This window comes from Penicillium maclennaniae (genome assembly GCF_028827695.1).
Source record: "Penicillium maclennaniae strain IBT 15551 chromosome Unknown utg000006l:1.0-2513246.0:1.0-2515036.0, whole genome shotgun sequence".
NCBI classification, from domain to species: domain Eukaryota; kingdom Fungi; phylum Ascomycota; class Eurotiomycetes; order Eurotiales; family Aspergillaceae; genus Penicillium; species Penicillium maclennaniae.
Window position 1 is genome coordinate 417,221 of NW_026623218.1, and position 17,090 is coordinate 434,310.

A 17,090-nucleotide genomic window follows, 5' to 3' on the forward strand; every position below is an offset into this window, starting at 1 on the left:
CCCTCATACCCCGCATGAACCAGGGTACCGCGCCGTCGGATCGATACTAGATACCCAGGCGCGCGATAGAGGATGCCCTAGAACGCAGGGTTACACATGCCGAAGTGCAGGGATCCATCGTGGATATCGCGCGCGTCAAGTTAAAAAGAACTGAGTAAGATGAAGGTCATGAGATACTTCTGTGAAGAAAGCGTAGATAACAAGTTATAAATTGAGATCCCGCATACATTCCCTCTCTCCAACATCCATCCAACCGTCAAATCTACTTTCAATCAACTTCCCCAAATCCTATACAAATAGAAAACCATGGTCAACCGCCTCCAAGGAAAGAACGCCATCATCACCGGTGCCGCTGGCGGCATCGGTCTCGAAACCACAATCCTCATGCTCCAAGAAGGCGCCTCCGTCCTAATGGCCGACATCTCCCAACCCGCCCTCTCCTCCGCCTTGACAAAAGTCCAATCCCTCTGTCCAGGAACACGGGTTGAAACAATCCAAGTCGACGTGTCCTCCGAATCCTCTGTGAAAAGTATGGTCGAGAAAGTGGATTCCTGGGGTGGAGTGGATATCATGTTCAACAATGCGGGAATCATGCACGCGGAGGACGCGGACGCGATTGCTACGCCGGAGAAGATCTGGGATTTGACGCAGAATATTAATGTCAAGGGTGTTTGGTTCGGGTGTAAGTATGCTGTAGAGAGCTTCAGGAGGAATGGAAAGGTGAAGGGGAGTGTGATTAATACGGCGAGTATGGTTGCGCTTGTTGGGGCGGCGACGCCGCAGTTGGCGTATACGGCTAGTAAGGGGGCTGTTTTGGCGATGACGAGGGAGTTGGGCATTGTTCATGCGCGCGAAGGTATGAAATCATTGTTGTCCTTTCTTTGAGATTGGGGGATTATTTTGCTAATAGATTTGGGTGCAGGATTCCGGTTTAACTCTCTCTGTCCTGCGCCTCTGAAGTATGTTCTTCTTGTTCCTTGCTTGATTCTTGCTGACGGTGATTTAGCACACCTCTCCTTCAAGACTGGCTGGGTGATGACAAGGAGAAGCGTTTCCGTCGCGAAGTCCACTTCCCAAGCGGCCGTTTCGGCGAAGCTATTGAGCAGGCCCACGCTGTGATCTTCCTGGCGAGCGACGAATCGTCTTTTGTCAACGCGACCGACTTTGTCGTTGATGGCGGTTTAACAAAGGCATATGTCACACCCGAGGGGCCGGCGACTGCCGCTCCGAAGAATCAAGCTTCATGATTGATGTATCTTAGGCAAAAGATTGAAATGAAACATTTTCATTTTCAAGCTGTTTCAAATTGTTCAGGCAAAAGATATCCAAATTTGATTCTGCTGCATCGTTCGACATATGTTCCAAGGACCTGCCTCAGATAATGGTAATAGCCACATTGCCTCTAGGAGTTGTAGAGTCCGGTGCATGTTTCCAAGACCGAAATGGCATGACATGTCGATTAGTCGGCTTCGTAGGGTTTGTTGCTGTATTGGTGTTGACAGGCAAGAGCCTATCACGGCGATCGGCCAGCACAGGCCTGAGTTGATCCGTGCTTGTGGAGATAATTCGTCCAGGTAGCCCATGGCTTCTGTAACGGCATTCTCGATCAAGCCTTTGTATATCCCGTCGGGTGCATATTGATAGCCTCCAAGAGACGTGTAGAGATAGATCAACATGGCCTGCTGGAAGATCGAGCCAGCTAGGTAAACTTCAGGCATGACAGTTGGATAAGGCGACCAGCGCAGGATTTGGGCTTGAATGGAGGCGAACATTGCGATGTCGTCCGCGGTCGGTGAAATGGTCTGTGCTTCGTCCATCATCCATTGCCGGCCAAGATCGAAGATGCAGGGAATTAGAAGGAGAAGCTCTAGCCAGCAGCCGCAGAGATTGCCGACGTATTGTGTGGTCAGGAGTTCGCGAGCCCGTTGCTCCAGGTCAAAATTTAAGAATAATTGCCCGCTTAGACGGGCGTCGATGGAGATCATGCTCACGGTCGCGGTGTAGGTGTAGTATTCTATGACGAAGTTCTTCAGTTCTCTTGGAACAGCAGTATCACTCTGTGCAAGCAGTTTAACAAGAAGAGAGTTAGCAGCCGACAAGTGGTCGAATATCGTGCCAGTCACGTCTCCCTTGGCGGTCTATGGTTGGGTTGTCAGTCTGTGACCATGGAACTGTGGGGTGATCGCAAGGTACCTCTGTGAAGCACATTAGGAGAGCGCCGACCAGCAACATCAGCGGGTTGGGTTCCTTTCCCTCGATGAAATCGGTGACTCCGTGTCGGAAAAGCTGGATCGCCTTTGTGTAATGGGAGTGAGCGATTGCGTCCGACTCATCGCGACGCCGAAACGCCCGGTGGGCCGCACTTTGGGTGATGACGAGTTGTAACAACAGATCGCTGGAAAACGCTAACGGCACAATTTGCACTAGGAATGGGTTGATAGGTGTAGAGCCATTAGCCATACAGTCGGCCGTCGTGCTCAAGTAATGGCTGAGTAGTTGGTAACTATCAGCGTCGTAACCAGGAAGCATCGACATGGTCCGAGGCACCAGATTACCAAACGGTACCGTCGCCAGGGAGCTATCCATGCTTCCCAGCGATGTTCTGCGATCGATCATCTCCTCTTGCATATCTTGCATGGCATCATCCAGACCCCTGTCAGCGACGACTGATTGTCCGCCGCTCGACGTAGAAGAATGTCTCGAGGCCGGACTCGCGGGCATCTGCATTCCATCGAGGTCGGCTACTTCGAGGCTTGCTCGCCGTTCGTTCCTTTTTTCTTATCGTTCATATCATGTACATCCTGTGCGATAGAATTACCTCTCCTGGCACATTGACTGGCCAGGAACACCCTAAATCATTCCGCAGACAGCCCCCGCAGATCGGGCGTGCCTCGTCACACTTCTTCTTGCGTCGTCTGCATGTCCAGCACCCTGTGCGGACGCGCACTATTCTTGTTGTTCGTTGTCGATCTGGCATATTGGGGAGAGAAGAATCGCTAGTGACAGACGAGCGAGGAATGCGGAACGAAGGACGGGGCACGACCGATAACGAGACCGCGGTCAGTGTGGGGTAAAACTCTAATCCGCAACAAATCATCGCTTGTCATTTCCGGATAACGTGGTTTCTCCAATTTTAAGCCCAGAGTCGCAATCGCCTCCGCTTGGAGCCATCTATGCTTTCCCTTCCCACCATTTTAGCCGTCGTACGACCGAGCACATTGTTTATTTAATGTCACTTGATAATGGGAACTATGAAGAACGAACGTGAAGTACTAGGTATCGTAGCCTATTCCATTGGTCCAAATAAAACGACGGGAAAGAAATATAATGAGTATGCAGGAAGCATGTATGAGACCATCACTTTACACTTGGGCCTTCTTTCGGAACACATTTCGGCGATTAATAAGAAAATTTGCAAGGAGGCTTGTCAGACTACATCGTCGAAGGGTTTGCATCCCAGCTGTAAATTGAATCCAGCATTCGAACCAAAGACCAAATCAATTTCGGACGTATTATTAGCAAAGGTACACATGATGCAATTATTGCCAGTTCGAACATCAAATTTGGAGTAATGCTAGGACGAGAGAGTATGTGGTTTTCCAAAGACAGAGTCGACTTCCTTCGAATTGCTACCACTATCTAAGATCAAACTTTGAAATGGTGTCTATATTGGGGGCATAAATCGAGTCATCACCCTCGACGGATATGATGAAGCAGGAGTTAGACGTTGAGTGATGGAATCCTTGAGAGATCAGACCGCATTGCTTCTTGATCTTACGCGGGTCGCGCTGGTCGGCAGCAATTGCCAAAAGAATCATTCGCCTCGGCTCCCACGAACCACATCGCCACAATCCGCCGCCACCAGCTGAGCTCCCGCACGATAAAAACCTGCCTTGACGCTAAATCAACACTTCCACTTTCTCGCAAGATTGTATAGCACCAGTCATGCTTCCCTCGCTTTGATGTACTCGAAAATCCGAAAGAAACTCATAGGTCATTAAGTTTGAGAAATGCAGGTGGTTCCCTCTCCCAGCGCTAAAATCTTCACTTAGTTGCTCGGAACCATTGACGAAGGTTGTGGTCGATAGCAGGTCTGCCGGGGATTGGGCTGCACGGCTTCCGGTTAGTTATATCTACATCTCTTTACCAATCAGGCCATCATTCGCGCGTATCTCTAACGTGCAACAATAGGTCCGGAATCATTTTCTTTTTGAAATTTAAGCTTAGTGGTCATTGATGAAGTGAGAAATATCTTGGGCAGAGACAATCCGATGTGTAGGTGCATAAAAACTGGGAGGAATCGAATCCTTCACCCCTTAGAGCATGTAGAAGAGCCAACACAGCAGTGATTATAAGGGAACAATGCAATGATATACAGGCGAAGGAAATTGATGAACTAGAGCTCGAAAATCTACTGTTTGCTCTGTGCTATACTTATGTTGACGTCAAAGTGCCTTCTTTATGAACCACATGCCAAGGGCCTGCCGTCGGGATGCCGAGTCATTGTCATCCTCGGCTTCAGATCCACGGCTCACGCGTCGGGAATCACCTCTCAACAATGCTTGAATCCCGCCGAGCATTTGCTCATAAAGCCCCAAATCCGCATTTTTGCCTTTTTTTTTCCTGATGAACGGACCACTGAATCTCTGGCAATTGAGAGGTCATAATGGCGAGTTTGACGCTCGATTCACCAATGGTTGTCGCCATTCTGGTGATCGCTCTACTGTCATACAAAAACTTACCCGGGATTTGGCATGTGAGTACCATTGCATCCCATGAGATCCAAATCCAAGACTAATTTTACACAAAGTTTCGATTTTTCCGAGCCGTATTGACCCGACTCTACATCTCTCCCACAACTATCGATGAACTTAGTCCAGAATGCTTATTCCTCTCGGCAATTCACCGCACAAGAGCCCCACTAAGCGAATGCGACTACAACATCCACAAGTCCAACTCAACCTATTTCATGGACATTGATATCTCGCGGGGCAATCTCTGTCTTGTCCTCTTCAGCCAGCGATTATCATTTCGCCCCAAACACAACACTGCTTCCATGGCTCTGGGCGGTGTACAATGTATTTTCAAGAGAGAGATCAAGCCATATCAGCCTTACGAGGTATGGTCTCGCATTCTGAGCTGGGATGAAAAGTGGATATATATTGTCACTCATTTCGTTGTCCGAGGTGCTCATCGGCCGGCCAGGTTTCGTGTGCAAGGCCAATTGAACAGTGAAGCCACAGCGCGAGGAAAGAAGAGAAACCAGAGTGATAAAGAAAAGGGCAAGACGGTCTTTGCGTCAGCAGTGTCTCGATTCGTTTTCAAGCAAGGGAGGAAGACAATTGCGCCCGAGAGAATGCTCGTGGAATGCGGCCTTCTACCTCCTGCGACGGCAGAGCTTGATTGCGAGATCTCTGCTAATGACACCAATGATTGCTCTCAGTCGGAACGACGATTAATCGAAGATAGACGCAAACGGGATTTGGACATTGCGCAATTGAAATTGGGGTGGGATGCTGTCTACGACACCTTTGAAGGTGATGTTTCTACGGCGCTGGGAAGGTATACGGACCTGTTCTGGAGGTAATCTGAGGCTGATTCCACCTGAACCTCTTCTTTTGCGCTGAAAACGGACGGAATATCAAATGAATCCCGCAGAGCCTTGCATTGGTTTTTGATGAGGCCTCGGCTCAAAATTGAAAGCCGAGGTCGGGCGATTAGGTTATCAACAAAATAGAGGTAGAAACTTACGCATATATATTGAAAGGGCTTTAGAGGATTGATATGAACACCACTGAGTCAGGCTATTTGTGACCTTAATGGACCTTTTTCACTAAGTCTTGAAGAAGAATAGCCCAATCTCCCAAATAGTAGATTGGGAATTTCTTTCCAGAGCTGTTGTTTCCTGGTGTCATGAAGATTTTGTTAGTGGCTGTCTATGTAGGCATAAAGGCTATCTCTTTTCATCATTAGTCAGTTTGGCCGAGTGGTTAAGGCGATGCACTAGAATTATCTACTGGACTGATCACAGTTCGGCAATGCATTGGGTTCGCCCGCACATGTTCGAATCATGTAGCTGACGTTCTAGTTTTTTTTTGGTTCCTGTTCAGTTTCGTGGGTCCACAAATTTGGTATGCGGCGGTCTAACCAATCATATTTACAAGGTTGCAGTGGGGGAATATTTTTGGCTTAAAAGGCATGGGAAAGGATGAAAGGTGAGTAATTTCTGACTGATTGGAAAATTTCATTTGTAGCTTGATCATTTTCATGAAGGCTAGGAGCCTGGGAGCACTCAGACCATTTGAGTTGATCGTCAGACGATGACTGAGAAGATAAATATATCAGTCATCGTACGCTACTCAGATCTACTTCATGAGGAATTTGATCCAGAAAAAATACAGCATCATTATCCAGAGAACCAAATAATGATGATAATTACTCGAATAGAAGTTCCGCAGATGAAAGACACTAATCCAATCGACAGTTTCATTTCAGGGTATAAAGCAAGCGAGGGGAACATTACATTCACACAATGAACCCACAATGAACCCCCACGAGGAATAAGACCATGAGTTGACTGTCTCATCCATATCCATGGTTATGATAATATCTAATAGCAGAGTTTATCATTAAGCGTACCATCGGCGGAAGGGAAAGTATTGTTCAGCGGCGACCGGATAAAAAGGATGCGACAAGAGTGCCAATGCAAGCGATGAAAGCCAGAAACATGAAAGCAGTATCGGCCTCTACGGAAACGCATCGACTGTGAAGGTGGGATTTATCCCAGTAACAAATAGTGTCGCCTTTGTTGTCAGACCAGCATCCTCCATTAATGAGCTTATTCTGGAAGGTGGTCCAGGGGTCGCCGCAGTGAACACCTTTAAGGGTAACGGCGTAAACCTAGTAGATAATGAGTCAGGTAATTTGGCGAAACAGGTTACGTTTGGTGATTTGGAGTTACGTACAATTCCACCAATAAGGAGTGCAAGAGACGCAACTCCGTCAATCAGCCAGGTGATGACACCATCTAAGCTGTCCACAAAAAGAGCGACGATTCCGACGAGAGCGGCGATGATTCCGAAGGCACCAGTGAAGGCAGCATAGCCAGTCTCGGCTGGTGCTTTACCGATGCCCTGTCCCCTGGCAAGTGAGACAGAGATACTGAGGACGACGACGCTGAATAGGAGCTAAGACCGATCAGTGTTAGTCATACTCTCAAAACTATGTTGTTACCTACCTGAGCCGATCTAGCAATGGCGGTAACAATCTTCATTTTGAATACTTCACGAGGTTTCGCCAGAAAGTCTTGAAAACTGGGGTGCAGAAGCAAAACGTTTGGAGGAGTCTGCAGCTTATTTATTATTCTTCAGCGGCAAAGCAAGCAGTGGAGGCGCACTGCACCGAAAGCTTTTCCTACATACCTCAGGAGACAGCCTTGTCTACCAGAGCCGCACGGGGCAGGGGTTTTGACCCTAAAGGCAAGAGTTGGGGGCTGTATGTTGCATGAAGCAGGGCTCTGGCCTCTGGCCCATGAAATGTGATTTGACAAGCTCTCATAGTGTGCTGGCAATTTCCCTGAAATCTTCGATGATCCCCAGCACTTGCTTGAAATGAGGGCTGGTGTTGTCATGGGGCGGGACATGGTAACGCAAATATTCAGTACTGAAGGTCTCTTCAGGAGCAGCGAAATAGCCCGGGGCATTTATAACGATCCGAAGCACACAATGCCACTCAGGCGGTCCGTGGTCCGTAAGAAAGGCTATCTTTTAATTCACAAAAGGCCCTAAAAATCAGCTGATCGAGGTCCGATGCACTTAGACCCGAATGGCCCAAAAAACAGCCTGAACCCTCGCATAGCTTAGCCTCACAAAGTGGTCGCCAGTCTCACCCCGCTTTCCCACAAAGGAGAAGGACTGCGATACTCTACTGAAGGTTTACTGCATTAGGCTAGTAATAGGATATCAAGTCGGCCTCGCGATCGTATCTTTGCGTTTTTGACTGCCAGAATAATCAGGCGGCCAAACGCGGAAATGTCCGACCCCGCCCTGGCTCGTGCGTAATTTTCCGAGGATGAGACTCAATGACAATAGTCTGACTCACCCAGTCGAAAAGCTTGAATAAAGCCTAGTTCATGGTTAGGTATGATTATATGGCTTAACCATTGCCCTTTATGGATAGCTTCTCGTTAGATGATGTGAGCTTGGGCTCGGAGTCCAAGACGGGCTTAGGGTGAGACGGGTCAATAAATAGCAGCCTTCTCGCCGGCTACAGCCCTGACTCACAGCCTGAATAAAATCAAAGATTGCTTGACTGATAATTCAACATCACTGTCATCTCATAGTAAAGTATCTTGACCATGGAAGCGCCAAGAATTGATTTCAAGATCTTAACGGCCACCGAAGAAGACGCCTTCACGCTCGCCCATGTGGAAGCTATTGCCAATGACGAAGCGAACAAAGCCAGAGGAGAGACCAACCTTTCCCATGTCATTTTTGGTCCTCCCAGCGATGCGAGGAAAGAGTTCCGAGCCAAGGGAATTATCGACAAGATGAAAAACGACAAGTACGCGCGGTATTGCAAAGCAGTTGTCGAAGAAAACGGCGAAGAGAAGATTGTGGGTTGGGCGAATTGGTTCTTCTATACCGAGCTCCAACCCATTGAGTTTAAGGAGATCGACTGGCCCGCGGGAACGAATTCAACGGCCTGTAATGAGTTCGTTCGGACGCTGACGACAGTGAGGGCGAAGCATCAGACGGGCAAGAAGTTTGGCTGTAAGTGAATGTTCAGTGTGGCTAACGGCTTACGTATCTTCCCATGATATTAAACGTGAATAGACCTCCAAGTGCTTGCAACGCTGCCCCAGTATCGCGGGCAGGGAATCGGCTCTGGCCTCCTCAAGGTCGGCCTCGCCGAGGCTCGCGAGCTCGGCCTGACTGAATTCTTCCTGGAGGCATCTGATGATGGCCACGATCTCTACGCGAAGTTCGGATTTGCCGACGTTGAGCGTATCATGATAGATCTTGTACCCTATGGAGGAAAGGGTGAGGCGCAAGTGAGAGCCATGAGTATTCTCCCGAACTAAGGGTCACCATATGTGGGGAATTTCATTTTTGTCTTCGTCAAATTTTTACGAGACGATCAAACATTCTTTACTAGTCTATGATTACTGCACAATATTGCAAGTAATGGCCTTCATCTGTGTTATCCTGGAACGAGAGCTCAAGAGCTCACTGATTCTTCACCCTAAGCTGTCATCAAAACCCACTTTTCGGACGGAATATAGAACAAGAAATTCAAGGATCAGTATGCGATGAAGAATTCTTCAGGTGAATCTTAATGAAGAAAGCAGCAGATGAATCCATTTTATAATGAACTCATTGCAATGAAGAGATGGAACAGAATGCAAAGTTTCATTATTATGCTCAATTTACAAGACCCAGAATCACTAGACTACTCATTTTCCTCGTCCCCATCCTCGACAGTCGCGGCTCGAACCCCATTCTCCGCCTTCGGCTTGGTCGATTCAGTCTTAGCTTCGTCCTCGGCATTTGCCTCTGACTTCTCCGTCGCAGTCTGATTCGGCGCCGGGCGATTTTCCAAAACAGTTTTCCCATTTGTATCCTTGTTCCCAGGTAAAGTGTTCTCAGCCGCAGACTCATCCGCCTGGGAAACAGCCGAGCTCTTGCTCTTACGCGCCCGAGCATTCGCACGGCGAATAAGTCGATTGTGATAGTCTTCCTGCTCGACCTCGGGGTCTTCATGCAGGATTCGTCGTGCAGCTTCGCGGCCGACCACGGGGAGCTTGTCGACGCCCTGGACTGAGCCAGGGATGAGCTTTGGATCGAGAAGACCAATTTGGACGAGAACACTCGCTTGGTCCCAGTATGTGTGCTCGGAGTAGAGGCGGCCACCGCGCATGCTCACGATACTGACTAGTATGATCTCGACGCGTTTGTTCGTTGGTGGGATGCCGGGGAGCATCCATGGGATTTCCTGGCTGTGTTCGAATGAAATATACAATTCGTCGACAACACGATCCGGTCCGGCTGTTCGTGAAAGGAGACGGATGCGCATCGAGGGTGGCAGGCGGCCTAAGAAGTAGTGCTCGTAGAAGCGGCGAAGGGCTGGCGCACCGATGGCTCCGCTAAGTGTCGGGCCGTATGTGACGCTTGGTGTCCTCTCCTTGGTATATCCTTCCATGGTTTTGGAGAGGTTCGTACCGAAATATTTGCCTAATACTAGTCAGCGCATGTCTCTCTCAGGACCAGGAAGTGGTGCATGACTTACCTTCTTGGTGATCCTCCCAGCGACGCTCCAAGTCAACCTCCCGACAGAATCCCTTGCGCAAAGTTTGAACAGTCCGAGTCCAAGCGATATCTGCTGCAAGGTGATCGTACTCTTCCATGTCGTGCTCTGCGAACCCAGGTTGCGCATACTCGTACGTAAACGTCGAATATGCCCAGTCCATGCGCTCGCCGGTCCCAATACCAGGGTTGATGGGCTTGGTATTGCGACGTTTCTTTCCCTGCAGCCCAGCGACCTGGGGCCGAGTGGTGACATCCACGGACGTGCCAGCCAGATGTACCAACACTTTCAGGGAATGGGGGAAACGCTGTCGAGTATCGGGGATAACGCTCGGATAGTATGCGATAAGGGCGCAAAGGCGACTCGATTTCATAGGGTTCATGTAGAAGTCCAAGCAGAAATTTGCGGCCTCGCCGTATGCTGTTTGCGGGTCAGTTCTTTTGCTCTCGTCTTGCTGGGAACCACATACCAATTACCGCGTAGTTTTCTCCGACTCCACATCCCTCTTTGACGCCCATCAGCCGATTCGCATAGTCCTTTCCACCGCCGTTGAATGGAAGGTACACCACGTCGAAGCCTTCATCCTGCCAATCTTTGATCGTTTCCATGTCGAATTCGTCCGTCTCCGAGGTAATGCAGACCCGCGCATTGTTGTCGCCATTATTATAAAGGAGGCCACTGCTAAGGCCTGGGGCGTTGATCGAAACGAGAGCCATTCTGTATTCGTATGCGACCGCGAATGTTCTTTAGGGGTTGTGTTTACTTGTCGCTAGATCGTCTCTTCGCTCCGTTCGTCACCGTCTCGAGGGGCAAAGTGAGCTATTAAATGATAAAAAAGATAAGAAAGCGCCAATTTCAGACTGATAAAGCATCAAGTTACAATACTAGAGGAGGATTCCGTGTTGTGGTGCCATTCATAACGGCTGACGGGCGCTACGTCATCGGCGCTGTCATGTTCCCCCAGACGTCATTACAGTCGCAAGCCACGGAACCGACCAGGTCCAATATATTAATCGGTCATATTAATATCAATTTAGGGTGAAGTGAGGGTCGAGCAGGCAAATTAGACCAACGTGGGACATTCTGGGAAAGGCGTGACATAAAATTGTAATCTTGTCGATCGCATTTGGTCTACAGATCTTCCAACGTGAGCGTTTTCTGCCTTGAAGTAATTGTGGATGTTCAAAATATCTCAAAGATCGTCTGTGTAGACCCTCGGTTAGGACTTACGTTGTGTATGTATTCACGTATGTCCTACTCCCTCACCGAAAATTCTCCATGGGTCGCCCTCGATTGAACATATCGTACGTCAAGGTCCAATGCATTTCGAGAGGCTAGTTTTACGATGCTAGTTAGTAAGCGTCACAGGGCTGGGAATAATCGGGAACATAATTTGCCACTCCAAAACTCCGTGAGACTGCTCCGTCGTACCACACTTCCGGGGCTCCACTCCTGGGCGATTGATTGGTGTCCAACGAGGGGTTGATAGCATCGGGTTAGAGCGACGGGTAGGAATATACATGTCATAGCTTGATGGCTTGACTTTAATTGGAGCTTTAAAACAGCCCCAGCCCTATAGACAATAACTCAATTGCAGTAATATCAAAATGGAAAAGTATGCGAAGCATAACCTTGGGTAGACTTGCATCAGAGCGCTAGGACCACCTGAGCCGCGGAGGGTCCATGTGAAGAAACTTCGATAAGGTGACAGCCTCCCCTCTTTCCGCACACAACTCCCCAACAAAACTGTTCAACACAGTGAGATGTCTCTTGTTCAGCACGTCTCTGCTCTTGAGGGCGTTGACTTCGAGCCCGATCCCGTTGTCGACGAGGAATTCGCCCCGATCGCACGGAAGATCAGCTATGATGTGTTGCATCCGGCGTATGCCGCCCCCGCCGTCGAGGATGCTCCGCCTGCAACGCCTGCATACAAGCATTCGACTCTGAAACGAGGAGGTATGTGTTCTCGTCGCCATCGTGAGTTGAAGGGAAATGTGCTAATGTTGAGCAGCGCAAGTGGCGTTCACAATTTTCGCGTGCTGGGTCGCGTCCGGTATTGTGTTCGGATTCGCTGCACTCAAACCGGTGCTCGTAGAGGAGGGCGTGTACCATGAGAATTGCTCCAAAAGTGAACTTCGCGAAGGCATCGAATTGTGCACGCAGCAGGACCTCGCTCTGAATTTTTTCTTCACCGTCGCGTCGATCACAGCAAATGTCTCCGCTCTCCCGGTGGGAACAATCCTTGACCGGTATGGGTCACGTCTCTGCGGTCTGATCGGATGTTTCCTTCTGGCCCTCGGAAGTGTGCTGATGATTTTATCTTTTCATCAACCTGGGTTTCAGGGATTCATTGCGGGCAACTTCTTCCTCGCGCTCGCGGGCACATTTATCTTTGTGCCATCGTTCCAGATCGCCAACGCGTTTCCCAGACATGCGGGCACCATCGTCGCCCTTGTGACTGGCGCTTTTGACGCGTCGGCTGCGGTGTTTCTCTTCTACCGATACGCGTACGAGGGCTCCGGCAGAACTTTCACACCCGACAAGTTCTTCATGGGATACCTGGCCGTTCCTGTCATCATTCTTCTTGCATTGGTGACATTCATGCCAAAGCGTGATTACCAAACGCCTTCTCAACTCGAAAGCAAAATGGAGCAAGCAGAAGATGCTACCCGGGATGTGCACTCGTCAGATGATGAAATTGAGAATGCTGGAGAGCTTATTCGCGTCCGGAGCAAGCGTGCCGACCTACGAAAGCAGAAGATTCATCAGATCAATGAAGTTCTTGGTGGTGCCGATGTCCGACAACAGCGGGCAGAGTGGGAGGAGGATCGTCACCAGAAGAGTCAGGTCTGGGGTGTGTTGCATGGTCTGCCAGCCCACAAGCAGATGGCGACACCGTGGTTTATCCTGATCACTCTTTTGACTGTGCTGCAGATGGTTCGTATGAACTATTTCATCGCCACCATTCGGTCGCAATACGAGTACATGCTCGGCTCTGAGGAACTTGCCGACAAGATCAACGACTTTTTCGATGTCGCCCTGCCGGTTGGCGGTGTTCTGTTTACTCCCTTCATTGGATTTCTCCTCGATCGACTGAGCGTGCCGGCCATGCTGGGTCTGATTGTCGCTTTCACCACAATCATCGGCATCCTCAACTCTATTCCTGCACTGTGGGCAGGATACATGACAGTGATTCTATTTGTGCTGCTGCGACCGCTTTATTATTCCGCAATGAGGTAACAAGCCCACCCCCCCCAGCCCCATAACAAACCCCAATTTGAGGCGTTTCTAAACTCTGAATCAGTGATTATGCCACCAAGGTTTTCGGCTTCGCTACATTCGGTCGCGTTTACGGTTCCATTATCTGTTTATCAGGGCTCGTAAACTTCTCTCAGTACGGATTGGATGCTCTTACCCACGGGCCATTCCATGAAAACCCAATCCCTATCAATGCGGCTTTAGCAATCGCGGGATTTGTGGTTGGCCTCACCCTCGTGACCTTTGTGACCATCGCGAGCAAAAACTACACCCCCTTCGAACACGAGAATGAAAGAGAGCCTCTCATTAGGGAGGAAGATGAAAATGACGATGAGGCATCATTTGGGACTTTCAGGCGATAGTGCCTGAGCCCGTAAGTCTGCATGTGTGCGGATAGAAAAGATGGGGTTATCATTATGTAGACTAGATTGCGTTTCTACAAGGCAGATTAATGAACACACGACAAGCCTCTGGAGCAATTCATCAATAAGTTGTGAGATTCTCTTGGCCCTACACCTTCTTTGTACATCTACACGAGCTTTCCACGTGAGGTTAGCATCATGCCCACCGGGTATCTCTGTCATATCCTAGTTGTCCTTCTTTTAAATTCCCGGCCTCTAGGTTGTGATTTGCTATCTTGATTCAATCGGCTACAAACAGCTTTCATATTGCAGAGATGAAGTCACTCCGCATGGCCTGTCGGCAAATTTAGACCGCCAAGATGGGGCTCATGCCTCATACGATCTGGGCACATTGAGGGGGTAAAAGATATATGCCAAGGTATCCAGCCATGATGTCTGGGCTCCATTCAACGTGTCCGCCTAGACGGCGCTTTTAAGACACAAAGTTTGCCCTCGTATACAGCCTGGGTCGGGAACTAGCCCTTCTTTAAATTGTCCTGCAAAGAAACCTCCCCAGCTTCCTCCCCGGGCCATTTGAGCAGGTGACAATGAATTCTAGATCATCGTGATCGAAGTGAAAAAAAAGAACTCGTATCCAATCAACATCCTTTTCTACGGACACAGTGCCGTATCGAGGCAAGACCGACGTCCAACCACTGCCATACCAGACGGAAACGACAACATCCGGAGTAAATCCCACGATAATCTAAACGAATTCATCAGACATTAAACTCCACAGCTGCCGCTTCTGACGCACTTTCAACCAACCAACCCTCCTAATCGACCGGATATATCCCTACATTGCCAAGTTGCCAAGCTCTCCCCCGCATCTTCTCCATCCAGTCCCCCAGACCGGCGCCTCCAACACCAGCCAACGCTCAATTTGACTCGTACTTCCAAGATGTGGGGTTGGTGCCCCTCCTCCCCGACCTCATGGCCGGACTCGCGGTGTACTTGTTAACATCGAGATGCACCGAGGCACGTCTGTTCCAGTATCGGCTAACGTAGCCGCTGTTCAGCGAGAAAAAGCTGGGCATTTCTGGGCACCGGGACTGGGGAGAGTGGATGAACTCAATCAAGGTGGCTGGATGGATACGATTGCTGTCCGGGGTAATGGCTGCTTTTTGGGGTCTAGCTTGGATTTGATGGCACTGCGTGACGACAAGGGATAAATGGAATCTGTGTCTCTCTGTTCGGAGCTCGGAGCATTCTCACTCTTTCGTCTTACCTTGATCTCATTCTATTTCCACATATACCCTGCTCATCTCTTTTCTCTATCCTTGCCTCAGTATCATCAGTACGCTCAGCCCTAGTCCCTTGACTGACACTGAAACAATGTCATATCCCGACGAGAAACCACCCGGTGTGGAGGGTATTGAGGATATTGCGGAGCGCGTCAGCACCGAAGATGAAGAGTTTACGCCAGAGGAGCAAAAGAAGATCATCCGTCGAATCGACTTGCGCTTGGTCACTATGACCGGTCTCGCCTACTGTATTTCGCTCATGGATCGGACGAATCTAAGCATGGCTGCCATCGCTGGGTATGGACCCTCACAGCTTTGAAAAACCTAACAGCAAACTGACCATTCCAGTCTGAAGAAAGAATTGGCCTTGAGTGTCGGCAATCGCTATGTACGTCTCAACTCTCCTTCCCAGGCTATCACTTACATAAACAGTCAATTGTGGTCTTGATGTTCTTCGTTCCCTATGTTATTTTCCAACCTCCCATGACAATCATCATTCGCAAAGTCGGACCAACCCTCTTCCTCGGAACCATCGTTATGACCTGGGCTGTGATCATGATTGTAAGATTCTACCACTATCAAAGCACCACGATGAAGACCAAGGGCAACCACTAATGCCATGCAGGGCACAGGGTTCGTGAAAAACTGGGGCCAATTAGTCGGCCTTCGCGTTCTCCTCGGTATCTTAGAAGCAGGCTATTTCCCAGGCTGTGTATACCTCCTCTCATGCTGGTACACCCGCTGTAAGCCCCATCCACCTACCACATAATACGAGACTCTCAACTGACCCCACCCAGACGACGTCCAAAAACGCTTCTCGATCTTCTACCTCATCGGCTGCGTCGCCTCTGCCCTGGCTGGCATCCTAGCCTTTGGCCTCATGCAACTCAATGGCACTAATGGTCTGAGCGGCTGGCGCTGGATCTTCATCCTCGAAGGCGTGATAACCGGGTGCATTGGAATCCTCTGTTTCATCTTCCTAGTCGACTTCCCAGACCGAGCATCCAAATCTTGGAACTTCCTCTCGGCGCGCGAATGCGCCTACATCGTCCGACGAATCAACGATGACCGCAAAGACGGGAACCTGGAAGCATTCTCTCTACGCAAATTCCTCCGACCCGCACTCGACCTGAAGATCTGGGGGTTCGCGATGATCTTCTTCTGTCTTACAACAGTGACGTATGCGATCGCGTACTTCTTACCGACGATCTTGATGGAAGGCATGGGATTCGGCGTCGGCGAGGCTCAGTGTCTTGTTGCGCCGCCTTATGTGTTTGCCGGTATTGTCATGTACTGCACTGCGTGGATTGGAGATCGGTATCACGTGCGCGGAGTGATAATTGTGGGCAACGCATTGCTTTGTATTATTGGGTTGCCGATGATGGGGTTCGCGACGGGAGATGCGACGCGGTATGCGGGTGTGTTCTTCACGGTTGCGGGTGCGAATGCGAACATCCCGAGTTGTATGGCTTATCAGGCGAATAATGTGCGTGGGCAGTGGACCAGGGCGTTTAGCTCGGCAACGCTTGTGGGCTTTGGCGGGATCGGAGGCATTGTTAGTAGTCTTGTGTTTCGGGAGCAGGATGCGCCTGGGTATCGGCCGGGCATGTATGCCGCGCTCGCGTGAGTGTTTCTCCCCTTGAACTGGAGGTGTCACGTGCTTGGTTCGGATGGCTAATTGTGACACAGGTGCAACATTTTGATAGTCATCATCGTTGGGGCGCTGAGTTTGTGGTTCTGGTTCTGCAACCGACAGGCTGAGAAGGGCGAGCGGGTGATTGAGGATGAGCCGAGCTTCCGATATACTATCTAGTGCTATAGCGGAGCACGGGTATAGCGATAGCAAACAGATTGGTACATGGCAATGACCATGGTTATGAAG

At 49.6% G+C, this 17,090-nt stretch overlaps 8 protein-coding genes across 8 annotated transcripts; 5 read left to right on the forward strand and 3 right to left on the reverse strand.

Annotated features, from left to right (window-relative positions):
- Positions 1–306: 306 nt before the first annotated feature.
- Positions 307–1,247, forward strand: N7477_006393 (oxidoreductase, short-chain dehydrogenase/reductase family; the record flags this gene model as incomplete). Its single annotated transcript, XM_056968056.1, has 3 exons — positions 307–856; positions 923–959; positions 1,007–1,247. 3 exons carry the CDS (start codon positions 307–309, stop codon positions 1,245–1,247), a joined length of 828 nt encoding a protein of 275 aa, XP_056820852.1.
- A 63-nt stretch (positions 1,248–1,310) lies between these two features.
- Positions 1,311–2,832, reverse strand: N7477_006394 (fungal specific transcription factor domain-containing protein; the record flags this gene model as incomplete). Its single annotated transcript, XM_056968057.1, has 3 exons — positions 1,311–2,138; positions 2,194–2,770; positions 2,819–2,832. 3 exons carry the CDS (start codon positions 2,830–2,832, stop codon positions 1,311–1,313), a joined length of 1,419 nt encoding a protein of 472 aa, XP_056820853.1.
- A 1,834-nt stretch (positions 2,833–4,666) lies between these two features.
- N7477_006395 (acyl-CoA thioesterase) lies at positions 4,667–5,587 on the forward strand (the record flags this gene model as incomplete). Its single annotated transcript, XM_056968058.1, has 2 exons — positions 4,667–4,756; positions 4,811–5,587. The coding sequence occupies 2 exons, from the start codon at positions 4,667–4,669 to the stop codon at positions 5,585–5,587; spliced, it is 867 nt and encodes a 288-aa protein (XP_056820854.1).
- A 1,076-nt stretch (positions 5,588–6,663) lies between these two features.
- Positions 6,664–7,273, reverse strand: N7477_006396 (uncharacterized protein; the record flags this gene model as incomplete). The annotated part of the gene is made up of 3 exons (XM_056968059.1): positions 6,664–6,900; positions 6,966–7,187; positions 7,238–7,273. The coding sequence occupies 3 exons, from the start codon at positions 7,271–7,273 to the stop codon at positions 6,664–6,666; spliced, it is 495 nt and encodes a 164-aa protein (XP_056820855.1).
- A 1,083-nt stretch (positions 7,274–8,356) lies between these two features.
- Positions 8,357–9,082, forward strand: N7477_006397 (uncharacterized protein; the record flags this gene model as incomplete). The annotated part of the gene is made up of 2 exons (XM_056968060.1): positions 8,357–8,771; positions 8,835–9,082. 2 exons carry the CDS (start codon positions 8,357–8,359, stop codon positions 9,080–9,082), a joined length of 663 nt encoding a protein of 220 aa, XP_056820856.1.
- Positions 9,083–9,450: 368 nt separating this feature from the next.
- N7477_006398 (dienelactone hydrolase) lies at positions 9,451–11,021 on the reverse strand (the record flags this gene model as incomplete). The annotated part of the gene is made up of 3 exons (XM_056968061.1): positions 9,451–10,232; positions 10,288–10,725; positions 10,775–11,021. The coding sequence occupies 3 exons, from the start codon at positions 11,019–11,021 to the stop codon at positions 9,451–9,453; spliced, it is 1,467 nt and encodes a 488-aa protein (XP_056820857.1).
- A 1,047-nt stretch (positions 11,022–12,068) lies between these two features.
- N7477_006399 (putative MFS transporter) lies at positions 12,069–13,925 on the forward strand (the record flags this gene model as incomplete). The annotated part of the gene is made up of 3 exons (XM_056968062.1): positions 12,069–12,261; positions 12,317–13,541; positions 13,610–13,925. 3 exons carry the CDS (start codon positions 12,069–12,071, stop codon positions 13,923–13,925), a joined length of 1,734 nt encoding a protein of 577 aa, XP_056820858.1.
- Positions 13,926–15,299: 1,374 nt separating this feature from the next.
- On the forward strand, positions 15,300–17,021 carry N7477_006400 (putative phthalate transporter; the record flags this gene model as incomplete). The annotated part of the gene is made up of 6 exons (XM_056968063.1): positions 15,300–15,505; positions 15,557–15,596; positions 15,641–15,769; positions 15,834–15,951; positions 16,006–16,831; positions 16,898–17,021. The coding sequence occupies 6 exons, from the start codon at positions 15,300–15,302 to the stop codon at positions 17,019–17,021; spliced, it is 1,443 nt and encodes a 480-aa protein (XP_056820859.1).
- Between the last annotated feature and the right edge of the window lie 69 nt (positions 17,022–17,090).